Raw genomic sequence first — 13557 nt, forward strand, 5'->3', positions numbered from 1 at the left:
TTGTGTTGTATTTGGTATGGTAAAGTAAATTCCAAAGCAATTTTAATGTGAATATATGCATAATATATGGTTTTTCTGCAGAAGAGCTGAACAATGATTGAAATGTCGAACTGCTATTTGATTGAATTCAACTCTATAATGGAATGATGTAATATTTTACTAAACTAACGATTATTAGTTCACATGCCATCTTCTTTATAAGCACTCTTTCATTATTTCCGTCACATTTAAGTAAAAGATGTGAGAGGTCTAAACCAATATTAAACAATAATTTTTTTTTTATCATAATTTTATTTCAAATTTATTTTTAAACTTTTTGTGACATTTTTTTGTTGAATGACTAAAGCAATTACTACTAAATTTTTCTTAAAGTCTTTTGAAAGTCTAAAACAATTGATACTAAAAAACTTTAGATATTTTTTTCTTGTAAAAGTCTAAAATAAGGACTTTACGTGTTTGACAAATGTACCGGCCTATTATATGTTTAGTTTTTATTTTTAGGAATAAAAAGAAAATCTCGTTGCTAGATATGATGATACTATTCGTATTTTTTGATTAGAATATTATAAAATTTATGTGAAATCAAATTTTTTGTTTAGTTATGTAATCATTCAAAAATAATTTGAACTTTAAAAGTATTTTAAATATTTTAAAATTTACTAATCATTGTTAATTGTACTAAAGTACTTATAAATAGTTATCCTAGTAATAAATTAAAATAGATAAATGCATATATTTTATATTTTAGTTTATAATATTTTAACAAAGAATAAAATATATTTTTTTAAACATTTTTTGAATTTTTAGATTTTTACATTTCATGTTCCTATACATATGTCAAAACAATAAATTAAATCTTTCATATAGAAATTTTCATGTGTGGAAAAAAATTGGGTTAAAATAGTAACAAGATTTTATTAAAGAAGCTAGACATTTATATAGAAAAATAGTTTGTTAAATTAGTTCATAAAAGTGGTTAAAAAAGTTATAAAATTAGTTAAATGGTCACATAAACTTGGACAAGTTATAAAATTAATGTTTATTAAGCCTTCAATTTTCTACTTTTTTGGAATAATTTTGAGGGATTCATAGTTTGAGGAACAAGACTTGATTGATAAATGCAGATATTTTAAAAAAAGTTAATTGAATTAGTTCAAATAAAGTAGTTAAATATGTTATTAAATTGGTAAATACTCATATCCCTAAAAAAAAATTATAACACTTTTTAAAACGAGTTTTTCAGAATAATTTTTTTCTCCTCTTCTGCCACTACAGTCACAGCGAAAATGATAATTACAGGCAGATTAGTCTTTTTTTTTCGTTAATATAGGGTGCATTTTTTGATAAAGAGTGGCATCTTTCTAGTTTATTTTCTAGATGGATATTGGAGAGAGTGTGAAGATGAATTTGTGTAGATGTAGGTGGATGGATATTTGTATTTTTTTTGAGTGGATTTAGAGGATAAAGTGAGTGGATTTGGAGATAATTTTTATGAAAGTTAGTGAAAGATTTGATTGATGTGATAGATAAAATTATATGTTAAAATAGATATATTTATTAAGTTACCATAATACCCTTGTGTAAAAAAGATAATGATTTTGTAATTTGATGTTATAAAAATAATTATCATTAATTAATACGAATTAAAAAAATATATTAAAATTATATAAAAATTTAAAATAAAAAAAAATTAAATTTTTATGAATGTAAAAAAAAGTTAAAAAAATTTAAAAAAAAATTCAAAAGAAGTTAAGGAAAACGTAAAAAAAAAAAAAAAAAATTAACGACACCGGTGTCGTAACCGGTGTTGCCCTTTGTAAAAACAAGGCACCGATTACGTAACCGGTGTCATGACTCCACTAAACACAACACTGCAAAGGACGAATATTGCACTGCAGTGTGCATGTGAGCCAAGTGAAAAAGCGAGGGCAAAATCGGAATAAACCCTCCTTACTCTCTAATCTGCTCATCAGAGAGTGGATGAAAAAATCTACACATCCCTCAAATCCGCTCTCCGTAATCGGTTTGAATCCATACAATGGAACACAGTGCCATTCATGAATCCGCACTTCCTAATCGATTTCCACAGTAACATCATCACAAACGAACATGGCCTAAGTTACATGTTGCATTATACATTTATGAAGGTATTTTCGAATTTAGGATTATATTCTGAAATATATAATTCGAAATATATTATAAACATATATTTTAGATTGTGCATGTTAAAAAGTAGTTTTAGATCTAGAAATATTTTCCATAATACATAATCTGGAATGTAACTGAAAAAATATATTTCAGATGCATTCTAAAAATATTTTTGAATTCAAAACTATCTTTTGAAATACACAATTCACAATGTATTTTTAAATATAATTCTAAATTAAAAAATACTTTTACAAATGCCCAATTCAGGATATATTACAAAAACATGTATATTCATAAAAGTGGAGATACGTGATTATTTAGAAGTGATGTTGGTGATGATGCATTGAATGAAGAGTAAAGAAGGTAGCTAAATTTACTAAATTTTTCAATAGGAACAAAATAGAATTTAAAAATTTTATAAAGTACAAAATAAAAAAAAATACAGAAACAAAGGATCTAGGTAAAAGCATTAAAATTAGGGGTGGCAAAATGGATTGAGTCCAACGGACTAATCCGTCACCCCGTGTTAAAAGGAACGGATTGGATTGAAGATTTCAATTCGTCAGTCTGTTCTGTCCCGTCCTATTCAGCTCGTCAACTTGACGGGCCAAAGTACGGACAAGTTCATCCTGATCCGCTAAAAAAAAAATAATTAAAAATAATTAAAAAGATTAATTTTTTATATTATATATTTTTAATGTATAAATATATAATAATATTGTAATTTAAATCATTAACTCCTACAAATTAAGTTTGAATTATTAGTTATAATTGAATAATTGAATATGTAATTTTTATAATTATTTTAACTTATCTAATTAAAAACATTAACTAATCAATTAAAAGTTTAAAAAATATTTTATTTGATTAAATATGATTTTAATAATAATTTATATGTATATATAAAAAAATTTAAAAATAAAAAATTTAAACAAATTAAAAAACTTTTAAAAAATAAAACAAAAAAACAAAAAAACTGGACGAACCAGCCTAACCCAGCCCGTTAACCTGTCCTATACGGGACGGGTTGTGATTATTGACTTGTTTTTGTTTGACAGGCTAGCCCGTATCGACCCATTTTTGACATGCCACATACGAGTCGAATCAAAACGGGTCGGGCTCACCCGTTTTGCCGTTTCTAAATTCACTAACCAAGTTTAAAAGACAATTGTGCCTCAATTAAATAAACACTAATCTAACACTCATATGAAAAAACCAAAAATAAAACTCTAAAATAAATTGAGGACTTTTACTTCATATTTATTAGAAAATTAATTACTAAATCCGAGAGATTATTACTGATCTAAGCATCACAACATAATTAACAGACACTCCAATCGTCTACACCATCAAACGAAAAAATGAGAAAATATCGAGAGAAGGATGAAAAAAAAGAAAAGAGAAATCAAATGTTTAGATAGGCGGCTGACGCCCAATACCCAACCTTACCCTATAAAACACATTTTTTTCAAAATATTAGACAACTGTCGTCGGTTGCGAAGACATCAAAGTTGTTTCTCTACGTCCTAAGGCAACTTTAACGTAATTTGCCATTAAATATGAGTTAGTTTTTGTCTCGGTCTCTTAAAGTAATAAATTTTCAATGCAGTTCTTCACTATTGAATTATGTATAAAAATTTTGTGTCTCGCTATTTAATTCCAATTTGATATTCACATAACTTTGTTTATTCGCAAAAAAGGTTAGTAAAATGTGATTTTAATTCCTTTATTAGATGATGAACTTGGACAGAGTTTTCGAACTTTCATATTAAATAATTCAGTCCTAATTCTTTTAGAACAATATATAATTCAAAGCTTCTTAATTTTAAAAGACGCCGTTGACGTGTCTTTAAAATGTATTTATCAAATTTATCTGTATAAAAGAGTACAGATTAAAGATAAAATCTCTTTCTAATAACTACTTTAAAATTCCGTTTAAAATTGTTTTAAATTACTTTATGGTATAAAAATATTATAATCGACAGTAGATGAAAACTAACTATAGTTATTTTACAAAAAAACAATTAAAACATATGAGAGGTAAATCTTTTTCTTGTCTTGATGGAGTTTAATATAAAGCTTTCCAATTTTACTTTAGTCCTATAAATATTGTTGATTTTAATTAAGTAAATTGTGATTATTATATGAGATAAATTAGAAGACACTAATATAAGATTATCAAGTTAGAATCTATTGCAATTGTAGATAATTTGTCAACTTCACACCTTATACATTGTGGGATTATTCTTCGTATCATAAACACCTATATTAACTTTATCTTTGAAAAGTATTCATGAATTCACGTATGTAATATGATGATGATAACAAAATTCAATGAACAAATGCTTGCATAGTCAGCATCGCTTATATAGTTTAAGAGCAAATTTATGATCTTATTCTTTTACCATAAAGGTAGAATTAGCAAATATGGAGATGGAAGAAGAAAAAACCTACTTTTGTAGGTTGAGCCTTGTTGGAATGTTTTTTTTTTTTTACCAGCAGATTTAATCTTTGTGCACTTTTCTTTATATAATACTTTAATTCTTTTAATTTCTATTTCATATAAAACTTTCACTTGGATTCTCATTATAACTATGACTAGATTGTATAACGTGAACTGATATAACTGCGTGCATATATGCGTGTTATAAATAATTGTCCTCTCATTTTATGTAATACACACATCAGAATAATATTATTTCCTCCTTTTCTTCTCTACTCTCTCTTCTTTTATCTTCACACTAATATATAGCATTACACCATGTCATTTGTAATTAGCTAAAGGTTAAGACAAGACATAAACGTATTGGTAGAACATTAAACAAATTAATTAATCAAGATAATTATCTATGCGACTCGGACTCTGTTGAAAATCAAAGTGTGAGTTTAAGTCCCACATTAGATAGAAATGAGACAGTGAAACATCATATAAAGATAAAAACTCATTGTTTTAAGGTTTTGAATTGAGGGTGATGTCAATGCTTGATGTGATTGGACTCAAGTTTCATTGGTGTTGTGTCTTTCCAGTAAAACTCCATTGGTGACCGACTCAAACAAGTACAATGTCCCTATATCGAAAACTATGACTAAACCCAAAAACATTTTGACTTGAAGGTTAAAGGGAGAAGAGAATAACTTTTTATGAAATGTTTGCCATGTGCATTTGGTCTATAAGAGAAACAAATAAACCATTAAATTATTTTTACAAATTTTACTTCGATGTATATTATGAAATTCACAATCTTATTGATATTTTATTTAGTTTTTGAAAAAAAAATCTTTAAGAAAACAATTATCGGTTATTCTTATAATTTAGATCTTATATTATATCAATGTAACCTGATAAAAAAATATTATAAAATTCAAATTTTATTGTTATAGTTCAACGTATATTCACAATCTTTTCCTTTGAGTAAAATTCAGAATCTTTCTTCTAGTAACACCATTCAAACGTAACTTCGAATCTAGAAGAAGTTATTGCCAGAAAGAAATTTGACGCAGACGTTGTTTTTGGTCACAAATAATAGTATTGAGCAGTAAAAGTCATGTTCTATAAATATAAATAGTTATCAAACATGAAATTAAAATCAAAATAAAGGATAGATCACTATTTTAATCCATTAAATTTTTGAGTAAAAGTAAAATTTTGTAATTTGAATAGAACTAATAAATAAATAAAATATTATTTTCAAATATAAAATAACTAAATTAGGAATGATGTGGTTCTACATAGAACCTTACCCGATAAAACATCTTTGGCTCCAACCACTTAGTTTGTCAAAAGAGACAGTTTTTCAAATATTAGAAAAGTATTGCACGTGCCGAAGACACCACAGTTATCTTTGTACATCTTAATGAGACAACTATGACCTAAGTTGTCATTAAATATCAATTACTTTTAGTTGTCATCAATAAAAGTATTAAAGTCAATGAGATATTTTATCATCCAATATGAATGGTCCATAAATTTTTTGTTCCAAGTTGATATTAACATATATTTGTTTATCTAGAAAAATAATCAAGTAAAATGTGATTTTAATTCCTACATTTAATGATAAGCTTGGAAACAGATTTTGAACTTTTATATTGAATAATTAAGTCCTACTTTGTTAAAAAAATTATATAAATTTAATGTTGACCAACTTTAAAAAACATTGCTGACGTGTTTTTAAAGTTTGTTTATCATATTTGTCTCTATTAAAAAATAAATATTTTTCTAATAATTACTTTAAAATTTACATTTAGAAGATTTTTAAATTACTTTATAGCATAAAAATCTTTGAATTATCAGTATATGAAAATTAAACTATAGTTCGTTTATAAAAATATATTTTTAATTACAAATTTTGAGATGTGAATCTTCGTCTTAATTATGCTTTAGTCTCTTTAATATAAAGGTTTTCAATTTTATTTGAATCTGAACCAAAGGTATCTATTTTCGTCACTAGAACATAAAATGTCATTGTTTTCTATTCTAACTATTTGACTTTAGCCTCTATATTATACTTGAATTATATGCTCTCAATACTTGTCGTCGATGAATTTTTCATTTTCTTCAACATATTGACAAATAAAATAAATTAATTTTTCCTTTATTCAAAATTCACTCACTATTTCATAAAACTTCACAATAAATATAAAAGAATATAAAAAAAAATCTGATTGTAAAATTCTTTAGACTTCATCAGGTTTTCACGGTTCCTAACCTTTTAAAATGATCTAATATAACAAATTCATAGTAAACCCTTAACTATTTAAATAAATAAAAATGGTTGACGGAAATAAATAATATTTTTTTTAAAACAAGAGATTTAATAGTCACTAAAATAAATAATTGATTTAGTATAACAATCGTTGACATATATCATTGTTAATTTTTAATACAATAAAAGAATATTACAATTTTAATAAAAATACCTTAATTTTATTATTTTTGTTTAAATTCTACTAATACTTCATGATTGATTGATTTTCAATTATTAATACGAGTGTTTATTTTTGACGACGCAATTAAATCAATAAAGATATTAAATGTATAAAGAAAAAAACAAAAGTTTACCATAAAAAAATTAAAATTTACAAGAAAAAAAAATGTATTCAATTTAATTTCATATCATTCATTTTTCCTTTAATAACATCTATCATAATTTTTATCTAAACTTATAATTTTTTTATTATACTAAAAATAAAATATGACAGTATCTATTTCACTAAATCGATTATTTATCTTATATATAAAAACTAAAAAAATTTAAATTTTCATCAAAATGATCATACAAGTACTTATTTTAACTATGAAGTAAAAAAATGTTTATTTTCATCCTTTCACACAACTATGACATAATGAATGCATCATGCATTTGAAAAAGTTGAGTCAACGTGTTTATGTTTAACCTGGTTTACAGAAACGAAGTTTAAGATTAATACTCTTCTAGGACGTGGAACATTCCAGATTCTAGAACCAGAAAAATTAATTCAAGCCTAAATGACATGTATTTCTTACGTTCAAATGAGAAGATTTTTAACATCAAAGTGTTTTTTAGAACTCCAAATTTTATTCAAAATCTAGTGAAAAAATGACAAAAAGTATACATAAATAATTGATATTGTTGGGAATAATGGGTCTGAATCAAAAATATCAGAGATAGAATAAACAAAATTAAATACTATATAAAAATAAAAATATATAACACTTTTTTTTAATTAAATATAGTCTCAAATATCTTATATACGTATAAAACTAATATTTTATATATATCAAATTATAATTTCTCCATCACTAACCATGAAAAAAAAGTCATCACTGTTACGTTTTCGAGATAACATTATTATTTCATCCGGATATTTTATGCTTTAAAGCTTAAAATTCTTATTACACTTTTATATTTTGAATGTATATCATGAAATTAATTCTATTAATGACGTGGACGTCTTCAATTGGTTTCTAGATACATGCATTACTTGTGGCCGCCGTCATCACCAATAGTCAGAACTGAACAAATTGAACAGTGAGCAAATGAAAACTTTCAACTTTTTCTCGTCTAATGAAAACGGAGTCAAGTAAAGTCTTGATATCTAGATGAATAATGTTGATTCGGAAAAATGCATTTAAGTGGTGTTCTTTAATCATTCTATGCAATTTGTTGTCATTAAAAATAAATAATCTGCAACTTAAGCCCAACCATTATCTCGTCTTAGACGTGGTTATCAAATTGTTGAAATATTTAAATGCAGAAACAGGGTAAGGCAGCGTATATATAAATAAAGGACTCCATTTGCCCACTCTTTCATAGCAAATATCTATTCCTTCTTCTCTAATCTTCTACTCTTTCATAATCTTTCTCTGCTCAAACATTGTTTATTTCCAATGGGAAAAACTAATAATAGTAAGATTCTGATAATTGGAGCAACTGGGTTTGTGGGGAAGTTCATGGTGGAAGCAAGTGCTAAGGCTGGTCACCCAACCTTCGCCCTCTTTCGAGACTCCACTCTTTCTGATCCATCAAAAGCATCCATCATCCAAACATTTAAAATCTTAGGTGTCAACCTGCTTTTGGTACGTTACAACATTTCCTAGGAAAATGTTACATGTTTTGTTTTTGTCTTTTTTGACAAAGTACTCACATTAGTTGTTTAACGTGTTCTTTCTATACACAGGGAGATATTCATGACCATCAGAGTTTGGTCGAGGCGATGAAGAAGGTGGATGTGGTAATATCTATTGTGAGTCACAGGCAGTTACAAGATCAATATAACATCATTTCTGCTATTAAGGAAGCCGGAAATATTAAGGTACTGTTGTTTTTTTCTTCTCCATGTTTGCACCAAAATAGGCACTTTCATGCAAACCAAGATCGTGCTTATATAACTTTTTGAGTGCTATTAAAGAAAGTATTGTTGTAGTGGAGTTGTTCTGACATAGTTATTTATATGCAGAGGTTCTTTCCTTCGGAGTTTGGAAACGATGTGGATCGAGCTCATGCTGTAAACGAAGGGCACGAGCTATTTGACAGAAAAGTTAAATTTCGTCGAACCATTGAGGCTGAAGGAATTCCTCATACCTTTGTTGTGGCTAACTTTTTCACTGGACACTTTCTACCCACTTTGTCGGAACTTCATTGGATAAAAACACCACTTGATAAGGTTGTTATACTTGGGGATGGAAAAACCAAAGGTACGTAAACACAGTTGTTCCATGGATGTAGCAGTCTATGTTTTTGGATGCAAACTTCATTGGATAAACCCTAAAGTTTATGTATGACTAATCTTCCTATTAACTCTTGCTTGATTTACAGCTGTTCTTAATACGGAAGAAGATGTTGCTACTTACACCATTAGAAGTGTTGATGATCCAAGAACCTTGAACAAAATTCTCTATGTCCGACCACCGGGTAACACCTTGTCGTACAATGATCTGGTATCTCTCTGGGAGAAGCATCACAGTGAGACTCTTAAAAGAGTCTATGTCTCGGAAGAGAAAGTTTTGAAGCATATTGAAGGTTTGTGAATCGTAATTAACTAATTGATAATTATCATTAATTATTGTGCATGTTCAAGTTTTTGTGTTAACTTTTGAGCAAAGGGTCTCTGAATATGAGTCTGTGCTGATAATTGCAATTTGTTGTTGTTGTTGTAGAATCTTCATACCCCATCAACATGGGTCTGTCAATTTGCCACTCTGCATATGTGGAGGGAGATCACACTAACTATGAAATAAAGCCTTCGTTTGGAGTTGAAGCTTCAAAGCTGTATCCTGACGTTAAATACACAACTTTAGACGAGTTCTTCCGGAAAAATGATGCTTGCACGCCATTTTACTTGAACCAACTTATAACCGTTAATGATGTATAGAATTTTACTTCTAGTACACTTATCTGGAAGTGTTGATTTTGCTTAAAGATGCATAAAACAGAGTTAGGATATCTTTTTCTCATTGTCAAAAACTTATTCTTCCAAATAAAGAAACATAGAGTTAGCGTGTGGAGATGCTACAGATATTCTAGTTCTGTCACATGTCACATGTCTGTAATTGTTTATTATTGCCTTTTTTTGGAGGCAAGGGATTACTTCTTTTGCTCTATAAATAATTCATCTTGTGCAATGTAACTTTTTATCTAATTTTATGTCAACCATTTAGAAAATTCTAACCAATTTCGGAGTATTAACGAAATTGAGAGCAGGCAAGAAACAGGGCAAGGCATTGCCCTTTTAGTTGGTTCAACACAGTTATATACATTTTCAACTTATCCTTAGAAAGAAGTCAAATAAATAAACATAACATATCGAAAAAATGAAAACTTTCTAAGTAAAAACATGTCCACTGCACATTTCCCAGCATTCTCAGATAAAGCCTAAACCAGTGTGTCTAAGAATTCACTGATTGTGCTATATTTCAGATGTGGATATAGTTGTGTACCATTCACACCAGAGGGTGGCTCAATATCAAAGTATGTGTGATCTCCATTTATGAAAACAGAATATATGAAGAGCGATTCAAAGTTGGCAGGGTAAGAACTTCCTGCAATGCCAAAAAGGAAATAAAGGCGTTTGTTAGAATTTTCCTCTCACTTTTCATCTTAGAACAAGATTTTGTATCCATATATCCAAAGAAATTAATATATTCCAGAATTAGGTCTACTGTAAAACCTTTTATTTTCTGGAGCAACTCTTCTTCAGAGACATGCAATCTCTGAAGCTTCTTGCCAATCTTAATCTCCCACATTTCAACCAGCTCATTCAAGGAACAAACGTTTCCTGGGGGTCTCAAATACAACACTTTGTTTAAGGTACGAGGATCGTCAACTGTACTGATAGTGAAGGCAGCAACATCACTTTCCTTCATGAACACACCTGCAAAGAAACCTCAGTAAATTATGATTTTGTATCTAAGTGTATGTCAGTATCACATTACTCCCTGCAACTATTAGGATTTCAAATAAATCTCTAAATTTTCTAGTTTGTAAAATTTCTTTAGTTTTAAAAAGTATTACAACACTACACATTTCCAGTGATTGAAAAAGATGGTTACTCAATGAACACTCGAGTAGCAAGTAAAAGAGTAACAATGGTTTTGATTTATGGAGCATATATATACCTTTTGTATTCCCATCACCATATACTGTGACCTTGTCCCTTGGAGGAGCATCTAAACCTGGCTGAGCAAGAGAAGGAAGCAAAATCTTCATGAAGAAATTGCATGAGATGACAGTGTACGGAATGCCTTCAGCCTCCACTAGTCGACGGATTTCAACTTTGGGTGCATAGAAATTATACAGATCATCAAGCTCTGACACTTGAGCCTTGGTAGGATCTGATCCAAATTCAGATGGAATGAATCTCTGAGACCCAGAATCAATTAAGAACAGATTATTCAACACATTTAACAACTCAAATAACGTAAGAAACTATGCTTCACCAATAAGAGTGAGTAAGACTGCATGTTTTTTTAGAGTTAAAAGAACAAATATGTATAAGTACAAGAAAGAACTTTGATGAGTTGGATTGAAGGTAGAAAGATTAAAAATACACTTTCTCCAGAAAAGAAAAAAGAAAAAAGGTAGACTTTTAACAGCTTTAAAACCTGCAGAACCTATCAGCTTTATATGTTCTGTCTGTCTTGTTATCCAATCAGAATATTCCAGTTTTATATTGTCAAATAAATGCATAATTTTATCTGCTTCAAGAAACTCACATTTTATAAAAAAAAAAATTATGTAGTCTTTGATCTTTTCAGATATTATTATTTAAACTACACCAGATATTGAAGCTAGAATTCATAAATTTAAATAAAATATTTTTAAATAATAACAAAATAATAAAATAAAAATCTAATAAAAACTAAAATGGAAAACGTTAACATGAAGGATTAATATAACTTGCCCCATAGTTTTTAAGGTTTCTTCAAATTTTGTATTATACCCACCAGCTTATATTACAAAGATAAATGTTTTTCCTACAATAATTTGACTATTTAGAGAGATGAAATGTTAAAAATGATGTAAAGTAGAGATTGACCCACAACATAATGTCTATGCAAATTCGTGAGTTATTGTATCAAATAAATAACACATTTATTATAAAATACATCACTGAAAACCATTCCCCTAACTCTACACTTAAAAAAACTATTATGAAATTTTGATTAAACCGGTAAGACCCAAAATCTGTTGAATAAATAGTTACAATTAAACCACAATCAATAAAAATTGGTCAGTGAATTAAAAAATCTAAAAAAGCAGTTCATAGCAAATCAACAAATATACTTAATACAACACTGTTCCATTCTTTAAAATAAAAAACTTAAAACATTCATTATTTTTAAAATTTTAAATATAAATATGTTATTATTAATAATGTAGATAAAATATTATTGAAAGTTTCATTGGACTGCTATTTATAATGATGTTTTGTACATAATTTAAATCCTAATACACTACAAAGCTCTGTTTTACTTTTTAATTCCTATTATAAAGTTACGATATTATTATGATTATTATTTTATTACGATAAATTTAACAATGATTCAAATTAGTCGTAATTATTAAATCATTCAACCATAACCAATTAAAAGCATATACTAAAGAAACTATCCTATTGACAGTATAAACTGATAACAATTTAATTTATCATAAATTTGAGGTTCTAAATGTTAAAAAAAAAATAGCATGGAAGGAACTCGTTCCGATTTGATGTTTATGTTTCAAGCACTTCCTTGATAATAGCAAATTTAAAACAAAAGAAGAAAAAGGAATAGAAAACAAAATTCAGCTTATATTATTATTAAGTATAACCTTAACAGAGCCAAGTTGTTTGATAACTCGGATAAGGAGCTTTTGATGCAGACATTGTTGCGCTGAAACGGCGCAAATGACCACATCTACAAGCCTCACAGCCTCCGCAATGGCGGTTTCATCTTCCAGCGAACCCTGCCCATAAAAATCTCCGGTTTCAATCACAAGAATGAGAAATTGAAAGAGAAAAAATGAAAGAAAGAAGATGAGAGAGACTGTGAGAATGGTGGCTCCGCCTTGAGAGAGGGAGTGAAGTTTTTGGGCTTTGATAGGGTTAGAGAATGCAGAGTGTCTAACGAGAGCAAACGTTGGATGACGAAACTTCAGACTTGCTTCTGCTAAATGGTATCCTAAATTTCCTGTTACCCCAATTATCAATATTTTGCTCTTTTCCATGCTAACTTCTTCCTTTGCTTCTTTTAACAATCTCAATTAGAACTCACATTTTCTATCTATATCTCTCAATTCAGGTTTTTAGGGTTTACTCGATTCTCATTTCTCTTCGTATTAATTAATTAATTAAAGTACTACCGAAAACATGTGTTGACTTTAATTAATTAAAGTAATCCCGAAAACATGAATGGAAACACATGTTATGTTATGTGTCCATTTTTTTTTA

The 13557-nt window shown here is 28.1% G+C and overlaps 2 protein-coding genes across 2 annotated transcripts; one reads left to right on the plus strand and one right to left on the minus strand.

Moving 5' to 3' along the window:
* The first annotated feature begins 8427 nt into the window (after positions 1–8427).
* LOC114168306 (isoflavone reductase homolog PCBER-like) lies at positions 8428–10235 on the plus strand. The gene is made up of 5 exons (XM_028053068.1): positions 8428–8704; positions 8806–8940; positions 9085–9322; positions 9444–9647; positions 9785–10235. The coding sequence occupies exons 1-5, from the start codon at positions 8516–8518 to the stop codon at positions 9997–9999; spliced, it is 981 nt and encodes a 326-aa protein (XP_027908869.1). The 5' UTR covers positions 8428–8515; the 3' UTR covers positions 10000–10235.
* A 125-nt stretch (positions 10236–10360) lies between these two features.
* LOC114168307 (probable pinoresinol-lariciresinol reductase 3) lies at positions 10361–13427 on the minus strand. Its single transcript, XM_028053069.1, has 5 exons — positions 13155–13427; positions 12939–13073; positions 11243–11486; positions 10795–10998; positions 10361–10666 (listed from the first exon to the last, which is right to left on the minus strand). The coding sequence occupies exons 1-5, from the start codon at positions 13332–13334 to the stop codon at positions 10500–10502; spliced, it is 930 nt and encodes a 309-aa protein (XP_027908870.1). The 5' UTR covers positions 13335–13427; the 3' UTR covers positions 10361–10499.
* Positions 13428–13557: the final 130 nt, after the last annotated feature.

The sequence above is a fragment of the Vigna unguiculata genome, chromosome 11 (genome assembly GCF_004118075.2).
Source record: "Vigna unguiculata cultivar IT97K-499-35 chromosome 11, ASM411807v1, whole genome shotgun sequence".
In the NCBI taxonomy this organism is placed as follows: Eukaryota; Viridiplantae; Streptophyta; class Magnoliopsida; order Fabales; family Fabaceae; genus Vigna; species Vigna unguiculata.